Source organism: Schistocerca gregaria, chromosome 3, assembly GCF_023897955.1.
Source record: "Schistocerca gregaria isolate iqSchGreg1 chromosome 3, iqSchGreg1.2, whole genome shotgun sequence".
NCBI lineage: Eukaryota > Metazoa > Arthropoda > Insecta > Orthoptera > Acrididae > Schistocerca > Schistocerca gregaria.
The window spans coordinates 566,777,774-566,796,416 of NC_064922.1; the positions used below are offsets into that span (position 1 = coordinate 566,777,774).

The window sequence follows — 18,643 nt, forward strand, 5'->3', positions numbered from 1 at the left end:
TATAACCGAGTGGCCAACACAAAACACAGTGAATTGCCACAGTACTGCCATTACCGACACAGTACAATGAAGATGTGTAATATCTTTCTGGATTAAGATGTTTACTGGCAGTGAGACAAGTATTTTACTTCTCCCACATGGCAGTAACTTAAATGATGTCATCTCTTTTTACCCAAAGATCCATGAAAATTCAGACTAACTCTGTCAGTGTGGAAGTTTAGTGATTTTTATTTTTAATCCTTTTTTACTGTAAAAGAGTTTTTTTGTTGCAAAATATTTGATCAGGTGAACATCTGTGACAGCAGGTGTTGTCCAGGCACAGGCAGACACTGGGATTGCTGCACCTGCGCTCCAATGCATTTGTTTGACACGGGTGGGATCACCAATGGCTGACTGACTCGACTAATTATTTTGTTGCACCTGAAGATAACTTTAAACTTCAAAACCAGTTGAAGAATAAATTAAGAAAATTACTAGCAGCTGAAGTGGATTTTTATTTATATCTGTAGGTAGTCCATATCGACAGTGTTACATCCCCTGAATACTATAATAAGCAATCCAAAATGCTTCAACATGGCATTCTGCTCATTCATGGAAGTATGTGCTCTTACAATGCTGCTGCAACCAGAGGCTTGAGAAATTTTTCAACATCTACATTACATTTCGTTCTTTCTCTTAACGGTTTTCAGTTTTACAAAGCTCTGACAGTTCATAAGTGGGAAATATTTCAAAATGATGATGAGGCTAAGAATGCAGTGAATAACTGGCAGTGGCCATGTACTACATGGAAATTAATAAGTTTGTAGACAGGTATGTAAATACTTAAACAACATGCTTGATTATGAGCAGAACTGAAGTAGGATTAAATTTCAGTAAATGATAAGCTTTTTATTAATAAAACATATTGCTTGGAGTAAAGGAGGCCACTCGCCAAATAATAGAAGTTTGGAATTATCGATAGGAACACAAAAAAGAGTGAAAACTTCATAGTTTTTGGAATATCCCTTCATGAGCTTGAGTGTGTGCACGCACGCACACACACACACACACACACACACACACACATTGTGAATTAGTTGGGAGTGTGCCTGGTGTTGCTCCCTAAGAACTGAGTGGGAAAATGAGTTTACAGAATAGACTAGTAATGCAGTGATGTACTATAGATTACCTAATCAATAATTGATATCATTCTCTCTCTCTCTCTCTCTCTCTCTCTCTCTCTCTCTCTCTCTCTCTCTCTCAGCTATTGTTATGAGTACAAACTTTGTGTTGATTTCACTTCACTCTTCCCACAGAGGTGTTATGTACTTTGGCATTGTGTTTGAATTCTAGGAAAGATTGCATTGTTACCATGTCATCTCGTATCAAGGAAATGAGGCAAGGTTTAAAGGAGCGACTTCAACGACTGGGTACTCCTGGTACATGGGACCACATCACACAACAGATTGGAATGTTCTCTTACACAGGGCTATCACGTGAGTATCCTCTTGAAACCTTTTTCTTGTCAAAGCATGACAACACATTTTACAGCCTCTGACAATAAAGTTCAGTGAATGAAGTCAGAACAGTCGATCGGGCAACACTGGTGTCTCATAATGCTGCACCTGTGTAGCTGCTGGTGTTGACAATCTGTCTCCACCGTAGTTCAGTTGAGCGTCGTGTGTGTTATACCTGTTGGACAAAGTGCTTGTGCAGTGTGTTGGTTCTGAACTGAGAACAGGACAATGAACGAGCAAAGGTTCAATTTAAAGTTTTAATCTTGGCATGTCACTGACAGAAACGCATGCAATGCTGGTAAGTGTTTAAGAGGTTCAAGCACTGTCCATGAAGTGTGTGTATAAGTGGCACACCTGTTTCTGAGGAGGCAGGGAAAGTGTTTCTGACAATCTCTGTAGTGGATGACTGGTGACTGCCATCAGTGACAAAAACATTGAGAAAGTGAGGACATTAATCATGAGCAACCGTCGATTAATTGTGTGCATGATAGTGGATGAACTGCAGGTGAACCGTGATTCTGTGCGACAAATCCTTATCCAGGAGTTATGGAAGAGGAAAAGGTGTTGTCTTGTGAAACATCGCTTGACTGATGATCAGAAGCAGGCACATTTTGAGGCTCCACAGGATTTTGTGGAAACAGTGGATGCGACACCCAATTTCTTGAACCATATTGTCACAGAGGACGAAAACTGATGTCTCTGGTATGACTCTGAAACGAAATGGCAAAGCATGGAATGGTGCTCTGACATCATTGGGAAAAGGTCAGAGCTGAAAAATTATGCATCAAAATGATCTTCCACCTTTTTTAATAGTCAAGGCATTATCCACAAGGCATTTCTACCTGAGCTAACGACGTTGAACACTGCATGGTATATTTTGAAATTTTGACCTGTTTCGTGCAATGTCTATGCAGGGTATGACCCCAGTACGCACAACGAGGTTTCTGGTTTTTTCTCAACTGCACACAGCCAATATCGTCAAACATTTCCTGGCAAATAAAGGGTAGTGAAATTTGAACATCCACCATACTCGCCGAATCTCAAACCTCTAGACTACTTCTTATTCCCTCGACCCAAACTCACTTTGACAGAAAAGAGATTTGACGATATTCGTGACATCCAATGAAATGTGATGCGGCTTTTGAACACCATCCTGAAGGAAGACTTCACACACAATTTCCAGGACATGCATCACGGAGCTCAGTGGTGCTTAGTTATGGGAAGTGACAGTTTCGAAGGACAGCAAGGTAACAGTAGTTCGCAGTTCATATACATTTAATGTTACAGTGTTATTCACAGGAATTTGTCAGAGGTTGTATATGGGCATTTGACTTAGTTATGCTTGCATGTTGCCAGTATGTAGTAGGAAGGAGATCCTAAACATAGTGCAATCACATGCTTGTGTTTAATCTCAGTATTCAACCATTGGAATTAACCATGAGTCCTTTTTCATACATGAGCATGTGAAATCTCTCATTTCTGCATTTTGAGAGAAATAACTGTTTTGTAAGCCATGTACCAGAGACCAACGCTATAAAACAGCTATCTTTCATCTCATGCAAAAGTTGTCACTTAGTTGTACTACCAAGAGAAAAGTTGGGATTTCGGTGAAAATTAGAAACGAGCTTAAAGTTGAACTTATTCCACCCTATATGCTTAAAAGGGTACATTCCTTACTATATCTTCTAAAGAATAAAATGAGCTTAAAAATTAGCTTCAAAGTAACATTAATAGTCTAACCAAAATTACTTGGTAGTTGACACTCCCCACCTTGAAACTTTTCCTACAATCAGTGCTTTGAGTGTCATACATTCTGGTATTGCAATGCACCACAACAAAACACAAGTTCACAGGCAATTTTCAGTGCATGCACCATATGTGCATAATTATTGGGCACTGCTGGTAGTTCATATAACTGCAACACTTTCTACTAATTTTAGCAGCCCGATTCCTGTGAAGCCTTAACGGTATAGTGGACAGCCAGTGTGACAGCTTTGTATTAGGGGCCTAACAGTTTTGAATGTAAGCATTCGTGACTACTTGAGCTGTTACATGCAACAGGGTGTATACGACCCAGGACAACTGGGAAATCTGGGAAAAACCTGGGAATTTTTTCATCTGGGAGAAAACGGCGAAAAACCCAGGAATTTTTCGCAATTCTGGGAATTTTTCATTGTTTTAGCATTCAGTTAAATTTTCTTAATTTTGACTGGTAAGAATTGATTCTCTAGCAAAGAATGTTACTGTGTCCTGCTACTGGAGAATGACACTGCAGCAATAAAATATAAACGAGACAAAAAATTAAAAATTAAACTTAAGTGGCAAATGAAATGCGCCATTTGCAACAACAAAGCACCATGCACACACAAGCGTCTGCAAACAGCAAAAATATGTCAAAAGCCTTAGGGTGAAGACTGTGCAATACTTTGTAACAATAAACTGCTTTCTATGAGCATGACATCACGAATGTTTAAGTTAGGTTCGTTTGACCAGTTGCCAGTGGGCTCATGCACAGTTGATTTGCGTATGAGCAGTACCCTCTCCCACTTCACGTTACTTGAAGTGTGGGTGTTCGCTGTATAGGCAGTAGCAGCAAGCAGCCAGATGCTAACAAGAGAAATTATTCTCGCATACCCTAGCTGCCAGATTCGCATATGCACAGAGTTGACTGAGTTGTAGTGGGGAGGGGGCTAGTCTCCATGTGACCCATGTTTGTGTTAAGTGATTTCACTGTTTCGTTTACAGCTCCCATGTCAAATGAAAACAAAACGGATGTCTGTGCCCGGGACTATCAAGTGAATTAAAGTAGTCACATAATTACAGAGGACAAAAATGTATTACTAGTTTCAGTTTTCTGATTTTATTTTATTTCTAAGTTATAAGCAGTCGAGCATTAATTGCCTTGCAGAACAATGAAGTTACTTTTGTCAGTTTGTTAAAGAAATTTGGCTTTATTAATCTTTCCTCTGAGGCAGTCCATTTATTTGAAAGAAAGTGTTTCATTCCACAGTATTGGCTAGTTCCAACTGCTCGCTGGATTTCAAGTGCACGTTTTCATCTTCTGCTATGTATGACATTACGCCATAATAAAGAACCAAATATGAAATAGTGCAGTACTGATATTCCAAGAAAATGTACATCCTAAGAACCACACTGGAAAGCTTAATATCAGATGTGACCTACTTCATTGCGAATCTGAAGAAAGCCGATGTGTACTTAAAGCCAAATTATGCATTTTAGTGTGGTTTATAAAATTTTGATGCTTTTGGAGTATCCTCTGATGTCCTGTTTCTTTTATGGTGTAATGCTCTCTTAGTGCTTTATACATATGAACATGCGGGCTTCCTACACCACTACAGCACACGCACAATAATGCCTCTTTTCTGGCGCTCTCTGGCAAATGCTAAATGGAACCGATTTATAATAGTCTCAGAATAGTATTGTGAACGGTGGTTTGAAAAGCGTTATTCGCAAAGTAAATTTCTTTTTTCGAAAGATGAATTATGTTACATGTGAGAAAGTGGGATGAATTTCTTAAATCACAGAGCATTTAAAACTGAGCACTGTGAGGACCAGACATGTACAAGAATTTCAAGCCTAGAAGACCAGACATTTGTCATTATTTTAAATTTACTGTCACATTCGTGTGGTGTGTCTTAAAGTATAACACACGTGAAAAAAAATCAATATTACATGTGAAAGCTTAGCTTCTCTTGTAGCTATATTATGTATATTAATGTAAACCGTTAACTTCTCCTCTTTGTGTGATTGCACTATGTAACAGTGATCTTGTTATTGGCTGACTGGAACATGTGTCCTGTGCTCTGAATATCTGCTGTCATCGGCTGGCGAGATCATGTGGCATGAGATATGACTGGCTTACAAAAGTACATCACAATCTCAATTTCAAAGCTCCGGAAACTTACGTGCTGTGCTTGGTGCAATTCGAATTTATACTTTTGTAATATGAAAATATGCAGCATATATGTTGCTGCACATCAAAGGCCTTTCCAAAACTTCTCTCCTTTTTTATCATCAAGTCTTTCCAAAACTTCTCTTCCACATGGTTTTTTTTTTTTTTTTTTTTTTTTTTTTTTTTTTTTTTTTTTTCCTTCTTCTCCTCCCCCTCCTGGAAGTTCTATGCCAGTGTATAAAAGTTAACCATTCAAAAGGATTTATAAGCTTTACAGTCCTGATGGAAAAATCTACAGGAAACCTACTGTCACTTAGTATGGAAGAAGTGTATTTTTGCCCAGGAAAAAGTATATTTTTTAAACAGAATATCCGGGAATATTTTTTCCTTGTCCGCATATACACACTGTACAAACATAGTGCGGTTGCGGGGTGGGGACACAAGCACGTGCGCACACCCACGCAATGGGGGAGGGTCAGTTTTGACGGTGAGCAGTGCCAGATAACAGCAGTAGTTGAGTCAGCATTGTGTAACACTGCAATTTTTTTTGCATTTCAGTTCGCAGTGTGAGGAATTGTAGCTTGTCACTTGGAAAGATTGGCTCTCAAAAAATATTCAGTGTTTCTTAAGAAATTGAATACGTTCAGGAATTAAAGTTAGCAAGACTCTCTACTTACCTTATAGTGATAAAGAATACAAAAATGGAAAATGTGGATGACCTGAGCACGTAGCAGAGGTTTTTAAACTTAAAAGGAAGCTCTCTGAAGAGGGAGTGAGCCTGCTGTTTGGGTGAGCTACAAAGTTGTGCTACTTTCAGTAAAGTGCTGTGTCATACTTGGTAGTTGCAACTGTCTACTGTACTCCACAAACCACCATAAGATGCATGGCAGAGGTTATGTCCCACTGTACCAGTTATTAGGGTTTTTTCCTGTTTCATTCATGTATGGAGCACAGGGAGAATGATTGTTTGAATGCCTCTGTGCGTGAAGTAATTCTAATATTACCATCAATATCGCCATGTGAGTGATATGTAGGGGATTTGCAGTATATTCCTAGAGTAATCATTTAAAACCGATTCTTGAAACTTGGTTGTGGACATTCTTGCGCTAGTTTACCTTCATCTTCAAGAGTATTCCAGTTCAGTTCCTTCTGTATCTCTGAGACACTCTCCCAAGGATCAGTCAAACACGTGAACATTTGTGCTGCCCTTTCCTGTACATGTTCGGTATCCCCTGTTGGTCTTGTTTGGCATGGGTCCCATTCACTTGAGCAATGTTCTAGAACTGGTCGCACTAGTGATTTATAAGCGACCTCCTTGCACTAGTTGCACTTCCCGAGTGTTGTACCAATAAACTGAAGCCTACCTCCTGTTTACCCATGACTGCCAATGTGATCATTCCACTTCATATCCCTACAAAGTGTTACAAGCAGGTAATCATTTGAGTTTGCTGATTCCAACAGTGACTCATTGATATTACAGTTGTAGGCTAACACATTTTTTCGTTTTGTGAAGTGCACAATTTTACACTTCTGAACATTGAAAGCACGTTGCCAATCTTTGCACCATTTTGAAATCTTACCAAGACCTGTCTGAATATTTATGCAGCTTTCTTCAAATAATACTTCATTAGAGGTAGCTGCACCATCTGAAAAAGTTTGAGGTTACTATTAGTATTGTCCGCAAGGTTGTAAATATACAACATGAACAGCAAGGGTCACAATACAATTCCCTGGGGCACACCTGAAGTTACTTCTACATCTGATACCCTGTCCATCCAAGATAACATGTTGCATCATCCCTACCAAAAAGTCCTCAATTCAGTCACAAATTTCACATAACCACCCATGTGATTGTACTTTTGATAGTAAGCATAGGCGTGGAACAGTCAAATGCTTTTCAGAAATAAAAAAAATACTGCATCTACCTCGTTGCCTTGGTCCTAAGCTTTCAGCACATTATGTCCATGTAGAGCAGTTTGGTGTGGTGCTGTTACAAACATTATATTCAGTACATCCCACGTAGGTTATGGCACACAACACAGGCATACAGCTAGATGTGACATTTTTAGCAGTGCGAAAGAAGTTGTAGAAGATGCAGGTTTATTACAGAATTTATTAGTTTGTGTGTTTACGGATGAAGCATGAGTCACGTTGGGAAATAATCGGGATTCATAGGGCAACTGAAATTCTAAAGCTTCCAGTATCCAGTTAATGCTTATCTGTAGCTTGAAGTAATTGATTTGAAGTTTGATAGGGAATATAGAGATATTGGGTCATTTCACGCCAAATTGCATGAGTTTCAAACAATTTAATCCTTGAACACCATGGATTTTGATGAAATTTTATGTCAACATTCGCCCAATTCCCCAATGAACATTGATAAAATTTACAATAATACTGGCCGAGATATAGTCACTGTCGTTGCTTTGAACTGTTATATTTCTGGCAATATTTTGTTGGAGGAAATGAAATTTGGCCATCTTGTTCAACTTTGTGCATTTTCTGAATAATAATAAGGAAATGAGTTGTACGAGCTATATTCAGCCAGAAAATTTTAGACAAAGTTGCCTGAAAAAATTAGCACTCAAACATTTCATACTTTGGCTTCTTACTTCCCGTGGACTAAATGCATTATGAACATGAAAGTTGGTATGTAGTAATCTAATGTCTCAAAGTTGTGAGATATAAAGTTTCATTTATGTACCACTTTCTAATACTGAATGAATGAAGTGCAAAATCGGAATAAAAAAGGGTATTTTCAACCTGATTTTGCAAAAACTGTGTTCTGTAAAATTATCCAAACTGGGGCTGATTTGAAAGATTCTGGTTTTAGCCATTAAACAAAGTGTATTGGGGCTAGCAATGCAAGACAATTTAAATGCTACATGATTTAAGTCAGTCAGGCACAAACATTTTGGCACAAAAGAAATGTAGACTTCAGATTATTATGTCATGTAGAGTAAACACTTGCTGAACATGAAACTTAAAATAGGTCGGCAGCACAAGGATTTGGAATACAAAATCTCATTCACTAAGTGTTTCTCAATAATCTATAAATTTGTCAAAAAGAAGATGGTTTTTGTGAATATGTGTTATATTAGATGCTTTTCACAAATGCCATCTTTTGTTAAAGCTTCAAAAGTAGTCTCATTCAAGACAACGTGTTTAAGCCCCTCCCCTCCCAAATAGGTAGTTCAATCTCCAAAACAGGCTACCAAAGATGCATAAACAGGGGCAAAGTAGCCAGAAAAATAACACTTCAAATAAATCATTGATTAAAGATGCGATAAATGTGAGACTTTGGACACAACAAATTAGTAGCATAAGGGGGTTTCAATATAAAATGTCGTTCATGTGCTGCTTTCTAAACTTCACAAAATCAAACTTTTTTGTAAAAATTAGCAAAAAAAGGTGGCATTCAATTTGCTTTTAGGAAATCAGTTTTCCATAATGGATTTGAAACCATAATTGGAAAAATCACATTTGATTTTCCAATGTGTTCTAACAATACCTGAAAATGACTAACAAATTTGAGGGAATGTGGCATGGAAACAGGCTACATTGCAGCAACCTGTTATCCATTTTTTGTAGCATGTGGTTTTTATTTTAAAATTTGACATTTAATATCTCACTAAATAGCATTGCTCTGTGATAACACTAGCACTACCGTTCAGGAACAAGAACCGGCAACCCCATCGCCATAGGTGTCAGCCCCCATAGCTGTGTAGTACCAGCCTTGGATGGGTTTCCTCATCCAGGTTTGCAAGCCAGTAATTTTGTTTCTTAATTTAGGTTTCAAAGAATTGCAGTGATACACAACCTTTTGGAATCTAACTTATGGAACCAAATTACAGGCTTGGAACCTGTCTGAAGGAACCCACCCATGGCTGGCATTGCACAGCTATCAGGTGTGACCTGTGTGGCCATGGGGTTGCCTGTTCATATTCCTTGAACCATTAGTGGCAGTGTCACCATGGACTAATGCAATGCAATGCAATGCAATGCAATGAGATATTACTTGTCAATTTAAAAACAAAAACCACATGCAACGAAACACGGGCAATAGGTTGCTGCAATGTAGCCTTTTACTATGGTACAGTCCCTCAAATTTGTCTGGCATTTTCAGATACTGTATTCTGGAAAATAAAATGTGATTTTACGAAAGCAGTAATAAATGCTCTTTCCAACTGTGATTAGTCTGAAGTCAGTTATGTGAAACAGTTTTTTAACTGATTTTGTAGAAATTTAGAAAGCAGTAAGTTAATGATACTGTATATTGGAAAACTTGGTTCCCTCCAGAGTTCAGTGTATGTCATGGCTTTAATCAACAACATATAAAAAGCCAGAGTAATATTTTGTTTGCAATTGGGGGCCTTAAAACACATTGCTTTGAATGAGACTGGTTTTGGAACTTTAATAGAAAATGGCATTTGTAAAAAGTGTCTAATATACCCTATTTTCACTTTCCCAAAAAATCATCATATTTTGTAGATTATTGCAAAATAGTAGGCGAACGAAATTTTGTATTCAAGTCCTTGTACTACCAACATATTGCATATTAAGTTTCATGTTCAGCAAGCATTTATTCCATGACATATAAGAATTTGAAGTTAACGTTTCTTTCATGATGTGATTATTGCGCCTCACTTAATTCAAATAGTCTAGCATTGTCAGCCCGCATTGGATAATGTAGAAAAAAAAAGTTAAAACTATGGTCTTGCTAATGACACCAGTTTGGAAAATTTTATAGAATATAATTCAGGTTGAAAATACCACATTGTTTCTTATTTACAAAATCTTCAATTTTATACATCATTCATTCAGTATTGGAAAAAAATGAAACTTTGTAACTGAGAACTATGTGTCATTAGGTTACCACATGCCAACTTTCATGTTAGTCATGTGTTCAGTCCCCAAACTATAAGAAGCCAAACTTTGAAATTTTTTCGGGTCATTGTGTCTAAAATTTTCTGACTAAATGTGGCTCATAAAATTCTTTTGATTATAATTCTTAAGAGAATGCGTGGAATTGTACAAGATGGCCAAATTTCGTTTCTTTCAACAAAATATTGCTGGAGACATAACAGCTCAATGTAACTGTAAATTCACATTCACACTCTGGAATTTCATGGAGTCAAACAAGTAACTGTATCTAAACAAGTATTGTCTTGACAGACATTAAACTTTACCAGCATTCACTGGGAAGTGGCCAAATGTTCACATAAAATTTCATCGAAATCTGTGATGGTTGAGCAGGAGGCCTGGATGAGTTGATGTGGAATGACCCTATTCTAGATTTTTCAAAGAATTTTCCTCAGGATGGATTCCTGTTTCCAAAATCTGTAAACAGTTCCCCACCGTATCCCCTGAAGTGATGAAAGGGATACGGTATTCACTGCTTGCAGACATGTGCTCACTTTCTACTCATGAAACGTGTTTGCTGTAAAGCCCACCTGTAATACCATCTGACAAATGTCAAAAAACAAATAATTTCAGTGAAGGTATAACAGTGGTCATTAGTACTTTGCTACGTTGAAATCAATACTATGTTGATAGACATCATGCAAAACAACATGTATATTGCTACTATGGTTGTCGCTGTTGTTGTTGTTGTTGTTGTTGTTGTTGTTTGTGGCAGCAGCAGCAGCAGCAGTCATACTTCTAATAAAAGTACTGCCAGTATTAACTTTATTAGTTCATAATTAGTATTATTTACTCATGTTGCCAAAGAAGGCATTCGTATCCTTTTAATATTTATTATTAAAATTATTTTGTAGATAAATAAAATGTAAAAAAAGGTACTGTACTTGTGAAACCATGGTCTGATGGTGCTAATCAGATCAGTTGACGTAAGTAAATGAATAAATGACCATATCACAAGGACAAAATAAATAATGAAGAAATACTTGAAGAGAAACATAAGAGCTGTGTTCTGAATTGGGCTGTGTATGTTTTAACAGGATAGTGCAAATAACCTTCGATTTGTCACAGTAAATTAAGAAAATATTTTCTTCTATTTCATTATAGTGACATAGCTTTATAATACTAAGAGTACAGCATTTAATATTTTACTACCTTATGTTGCTGAACACTGCTGGTCACAGAAATGACATACAAGTAAACTGGTTTTTCTGTTTCCTTCTGGGTATTCTAAGGACTTACACTTGCAGTTCATTCTTCATTTGATGGTCCAATCTCCTGTTCTTTCCATTGGTTCTTTCACATTCTCTCCTTGGAACCACTGGATGGTGCCTGTCTTCTGCTTTCTATCTTTGTATCCAAGCTTGCTTTCTTTCCTTTCTCTCCTACACTCCATTGCCCCTAAGGCCTCTAATTTATTTTTCTGGAAATAATGTAAACTGGTTCCCACTTCAACTGTTTTGGATCTTATTGGCACTATATGGAATTCAAATTTTGATTCTGCACGTATAAAAACTGGCATATATCGATGCATTTTGGGTAATATGGGCAGTGTAAAGGTAAATATATGTAATATGTCAAAGCAAAATGTGTGCTTGTAGCACTGTGCTGTACTGTGTTTTGATGTGGTATGCTTTGGTGTGATATGAGGGAGATCAAGCTTTTCTGCTACTAACTAAAAGTAAAAGAAAAGGTAGTAACAGACAGCAAAAATTCCCTTCACAGGGAAGGAATATGGATATGTATTGAACAAAGATGTCTTTATTACACCAGACAATGATCTATTCACAAAAATTATGCATTTTGTTCTTTGCTTCTCATTACGTTGCACATCCACAGCTCTTACTGTTCAGAGAACACATTGTTTGACATTATGTTCTTTTTAGTACACGCAAGTCATTTGTGCAAACTATATTGTTTCCTGTAGAATAGAACCTGGTTGAGAGGCTGAGTGGGCTCCAGTGACCTCTGTGTGGCCCAGTTTTATTTTTCCTATTCATCCAGCCTTAACTTACATTATTCTACATTTAGAGCCAACTTCCATTCATATCACAAATTAGAAATATTGTCTGTCAACTTGTATCCTCCTAGTCACCCAACTTTGACACCTTACCATACACCACATCATGATCAGCAAAGAACTGCAGATTGCTGCACACCCTGTCCAACAAATCATTTATGTATATAGAGACTAATAACATTCCTATCACACTTCCCTGTTGCACTTGTGACAATAATCTTGTCTGTGATAAACGCTCCCCGTTGATGACGACGTACTGGGTTCTATAACTTAAGAAGTGTTCAGCTATTCACATATCTGTGAATCTACTTGAAATGCTCATACCTTCCAAGCACCATGTCAAACGCATTCCGGAAACCTAGAAATATGGAATCTGCCTGTTGCCCTTCATCCGTAATTTGCAATATATCGTGAGAAAACGGCAAGTTTAGTTTCGCATGAGCAATGCTTTGTAAAACCATGCTGGTTCGCAAAAAAATTTGTCATATTCAAACTGAAAATATGTTTAAGGATACTGCACCAAACTGATGTTAGGGATATTGGTCTGTAATTTTGCGAGTCTGGTCTTCTGCCCTTCTTGTGGACAGGAGTCACCTGCACTTTTTTACAGTTGCATGAGATTTAGTGCTGGGCGAAAGATTCATGATAAATGCCACTAAGTAAGGGACCAATGCCATGGAGTACTCGTTGAAAATCGAAATTGGGGTTTTGTCTGTACCTGCTGGCTTACTTGTTCCCTACTCATTCAGTCATTTCTCTACACCAGTGATGCTTATTACTATGTCATCCATACAGGAGTCTGTACAGTGGTCAGATAGTGGTATGCTTACGTGATTCTCCTGTGTGAATGATTTCTTAAATGTGAAGTTGAAATCTTTGGCTTCTTTTTTATCATCTTCAGCTCGAACACAGATTTTACAGAGGACCAGATAAGTGCTTCAAATATCTCTGATTCATCCTATCTTTGTGACATGATATTTTGCATTTTTGTTTCCCCAAGCAGTAGCTACATTTACTCTGAAGGTGATACAATATAAAAATGTTAGTTACAGAACCTAATTAATAGTACTCTGTTGGAGCAGTCTTTCATTGTTTATAAAATTAACAAACATAGTGTTATTCCTACTTTGTGCAGTTGCAGCATTTTGCTCCATGTTGAACTACTGCCTTTCAGGTTAAGTTACATGTGCATGAAGTATAATCCTCATTAGGGATGGTCTCCTCTATATGGTGAGCAGCTGTCTATCCTTATCATAATGTTGTTGTTATTCCATCTCAGAATTTCCGCTGAAGAGTTTTATCACACACCTGCAGGCTGATACAGAATTTGTATGAAGGTTGCTCCCACAATACAGTAGACTGGGGGTTATCTGTTATCACTGCTCAGCAAAACAAAATGGTATAGAAGGATTAGGGCCCATAGGTTTACTAACCATAGTGCCTTTATCTTAATAAATTGTGATCATAGTACCAGTTATTAAAAAATAGTTCAATTATCTAAACAGTTTCAAGGAGTCCAGTTAAATGAATGGTAGTTCGTAAATATACGTGTAATCAAATTCATGGAGACTGACTTCATGCAACATTACTCATTGAAGATTGACCGTCACTGGCATTGGAATATTATTTTTTTATAAAATATCAAAATACAGAGCAATTACATACTATGACACCCTCCATAGCCGAACATTTAGTGTTGCTGTCTTCAGTGCAAAAGGACACGGTTTAGATTCATTGGGTTTTTCTGAGGTAGGGAGGTCTGGTATGGGGTGCACTCAACTCTTGTGATGCCAAATTAGGAGCAATAATGACTTGTTGCACCATCATAGATCGCTCCCTGTACTGCCTTGTAGGTTCAGTTGACCAGTCAGAACAGTTGTAAGGCCTAATCTGTGATTGCTGTTCACTTTACTGGTACATGTGCAATAAATAACATAGATGGCATGAATAATAAATAACAATTATTCATATCTGCTGATAAAGTTATTTCTTTTAACTGTAAACCATGTATTCTTCCGCATTAATACTAGGTTCTATTTCGATGAGAATATTTTTAGGAGTGCACTTTTTTCCAGCAAAATATTTTCTGTCCAAGATTTCTATAGAAATCCAAATTTCAGATTCATGAAATTTCCATCAACTAACATGCTTATCTAGCAAAAGTATGGACTTTTCTATACAGAAAAAGAGGGCTACAGCATAGCTGGATCTTTAATATGGTTATACAATAGCAGCTGTGAATGATAATATGTCTTACATTTAGAACAAGACAAGATGTTCTTTACATAATCGGAAATGTGGCTCTCAAACAAATAGTTACTAGCAATAAAAGATTCTAAGGTGCACCTGGGTTATCCAGATTATAATTTTCAATTACTCATTTCAATAAAACGTTTATCTATGAAATATTTATGCCAAAAGGTATAGGAATAACATGTAGAAAAGATAGATTGCTACTCAGCACAATGAAGAGGTATTGAGTCGCAGGCTGGAGCAATGCCGAAGAGCGCTAAAATAATTAAGCTTTGACGCAAGCTCCTTCTTCAGAAACAGGAATGGGAATGGAAACAACAACAACAACAACAACAACAACAACAACAACAAAAGAAAAAGCACACGCCTGCACACGGTTGAGCGCTCAGAGGCAGTTGGTTGCAGTGTTCCTCATTGTGCCTGTCTGTGACTCAATGTCTCTCCTATGTGATCAGAAGCAATATAAACCATTGTCATGAAAAAGTACAGACTGAACAATTAAGATTATAAAACACAGTTTATAACAACATTATGGTATTTTATGTAGACTGCACACACATAATTTAAATAGAAGAGAGTGAAAAAATGAGTATTGCGGGATGTCTTTAAATATGCAGAATATGGACTTATTTCACCTTCCTATGTTTCAAACCCACAAATTCCATTTAATTAAGCCCATTTAGGATTGTGAATTCGGCAATTTTAAAAGTAATTATTTATTATATTTTGCGGCATTTGATATATTGCGTTTCAACTAGGTTGTTGTACCTTTATAAGTTCCTATCTCATTTATCTAATATCACTTTTATCTTTTTTTTCTCTTTGCAGCTCGTCAGTGTGAACATCTCATGAGTGAATACCACATCTATCTCCTGAAGAGTGGACGTATTAATATGTGTGGTGTCACTACACATAACATAGATTACATTGCCAAAGCAATCCATGATACAATCCTACTATTGCCTGAAAGCAAAATATGAAAAATTTATTCAGTATTAATATGTGACATACTTTGGTTGTCTGCAGCCAACCAGATTTGTTGAGGATTTGTGGGTTTTGTAGTCTTGGCGAATGCGTGCAGTTGCACTGGATAGTTTTAACTTCTGCAGTGGCAACAGTTTTGAGTAGCCATTGCAGTATGTAGACAGCTGAATTTCTTAAAACACCAAGTATATATAAAGTCTTACGCTGATCTTAGGGCCCAATTTTATATTTCGTGTGTGTGTGTGTGTGTGTGTGTGTGTGTGTGTGTGTGTGTGTGTGTGTGTGTGAAGGAGAAAGGAAATATTGTGTAAGTACACTAAACATTGTGGAATGTGGTTTTATGAACATAGTTTGCTCTCAGGGAAAATACATTTAATTATTTTACTGTGTCAAATTTATTCTTTAATCGAGTTTATGAAATAGAAAAATGTTAAATTAGAATAATGTGGTAGATGGAATTGCACTCTAAAAAGGGGAATTTTGGTTGTTGAGAAAGCAAATATTTTTATACTTTGAATGTAGTTCAACTTTATATAGATTTATGAAATGATTGAGAAAATTGTTATTATGAGTTTGTGGCTGACTAAAAAAATGACATTATGCAAAAACATATTGAGACGGGTATAGAAATCAGTGTTACATGATTTTTTATTTTATTTTTTTTTGCATTTTATAATATAGAAGCTTGCTGCTGTATAGAACATTACCAGTTTATTGCAGTTCTGAAATATTTATTTTTGCTGTATTACATATATTTTCATTTCGAACATTTTAGTGGTATTCTGCAGCAGTCATTATGATATGTTTGCATTATGCCTATAAAGTTATTTAGCACATACAATTTTTGTTAAAGTCACACTGATGAATTTAATTATTAATTTGAGATAAGCTACATATAAGCCTAATATTGCAATATTTGCAAAATATTGAAAAAACAACCTTGTTCATTGTGAAAATATAAGTGATAACAGCAATTACTTTTAAGATTGTAACTGAGGAATCTGCATTTGATCATAACTGCAATTTTTATGCTTTTTGTTACATGGTTTCAAATTTTATTTTGACTTAGTGCATTTTTTTTATCATTACACCATTTTTACTGCCAGCCTGTTACAGTATTTTGTACCATTTTACTATGAAGAAAGTTTCCCCATTTCACCATTAAATGTTTCTTCTGTATAATACTATACAAAACCTTCAAACCATCTAATAGTGTGTTCAAATTATTGAATAACAGCAAGACTGTAAATAGTTAACCTCAGTGACAGTTGTTATTTCCAGAACGCACCTTGCATGTTAAAACATTAATTTCATTAGATAACTTTTATTTTTCCGAGAGAACATCTTTTAGCCATGTCCTTGCAGAAAAACTTGTATTTACAGTAAACAAAAATAACTCCATAGCCTTCAAAAAGTTTGCTCTCTTAGATAACAATGGTCATTAACTAATATTACTTACACAAGACCTGAGACAGCCACTAATCGTTCATTGCATTATCATGTTATATTGATGATGATGATGATGATGATGATGATGATGATGATGATGATGATTTTTGGCTAGGGCCTCCCATCGAATAGACACCACTTCGCCAACTTGCATGTCAAATATTAGGTATATGCAACTGTAAAATCGGATACCTAATTATATTTTCCCCAGAGTCATATTCCACTCTTACCCCCAATGATATTTCAAAGCTTTCACTGATGTTGGAATCAAGAATTTTTCTATGTACTTCACTTCTCCTAACAATTCTTGCAGAGATATTTGGAGATCTATTTTCATATAATTTGGTTTTACCAGAGTTGGTAAAAAATGAATTTATTTGTATTTAGTTCAAGACTCCCAGACCTGCTACCCATCTTTCTGTATTATTCACATAAAATCATACTCCATGGTGTTAGTTGAATGTGTTGACTTTAAATGGCTGTAATCTGAACATTGTTAATAAGACAGGAAAACGAAATGTATCAAGTAACATCAATACTACTGTTGTCATCTTTGGTTGCATACGAAGTTGTCTGGGATGAGATAGTAAGATACTTATTTTGTAAGATCGTAAGGTATTGCTATAGCTAGCAGCTAACGTTTAACAGCCGTTTCAAGAGTATTACTTTTGAGATTTAATATGCATCCACTCATGCCTGCTACTAGATTTTAGTGTGTGGGCAATGTACATGGGTTCAGAAGTGTTCAGTATGTTTGGGCATATCGTTAAACCACTGTAATTGTATGACAAGGCAGCTATGTCATATAATTTCAAATATTTGTTCCTTTGTTCAAGTTGTGGTGCTGTTGCCTTTAACATGACTAGTGAAGTCTTTCAGTAATATTTGAATGAAAACTAATTTAGCCACCTGTTTTTCCCTGTATTGGAATCGTGTTACCTATGAGAGTGATTTATTTATGTAGTTCCTGGTATAACAAATTTAGGGAAGTACAAAGTGTGATATTGCAGTTAGCAAAATATAAACAACAATTAAAATTATAAAAAAATATTTATTCAGTGTTGATTTTTTTGTTGAGTTGTATTTTGTTCAATAGCATGTTGACAGTAAAAATAAAGTTGTAAGCTTTATCTTGTTTTGTAATATTTTATGGCCATACGTGACCTGACTATGTATTATTTACAAGAAAGTCATTTTTGTGAAGTATGAGTAAGCACTTCTACCTTTACAATTAAATGTCAGTTAAAAAGTTTGTCTGGGTAAGTATTGTAAGTTTTAGTACTAGTTTCCCTCATGTCAGATCCCCTAAACGAAAAGTTTCAGCTTTGTATGGCAGTTATACAGGGTACTGATAAAGAAGTGATTGCTAGAAATAACTGGGAAAGTATGTTATCTGATGATTTTAAAAACTGCTTTCAATTCAGATAGAACATGTCAAAGGAACCTTGAGTTGATGTCCAGCTTTGGTTTGGTCCTTAATATAACAATACCAATGTGAGTAGGAAGCATAGTGCAAGAACATTTGTTAGTTGATATCTAAATACAACTGTTCTCCTCTAAACAGATGTGGACATCCATAATAAATTGTCTATGATGGTTAAACAGCAG

At 36.3% G+C, this 18,643-nt stretch overlaps 1 protein-coding gene across 1 annotated transcript in view; it reads left to right on the forward strand.

Moving 5' to 3' along the window:
* The window catches only part of LOC126356262 (aspartate aminotransferase, cytoplasmic), a 90,333-nt gene extending 72,168 nt beyond the window's left edge, over positions 1-18,165 (forward strand). The window contains exons 7-8 of the mRNA XM_050007103.1: positions 1,333-1,475; positions 15,431-18,165. Coding sequence (XP_049863060.1) covers positions 1,333-1,475; positions 15,431-15,582 — 295 coding nt within the window. The 3' untranslated portion in view covers positions 15,583-18,165. The remainder of the gene's footprint in view (positions 1-1,332; positions 1,476-15,430) is intronic.
* Positions 18,166-18,643: the final 478 nt, after the last annotated feature.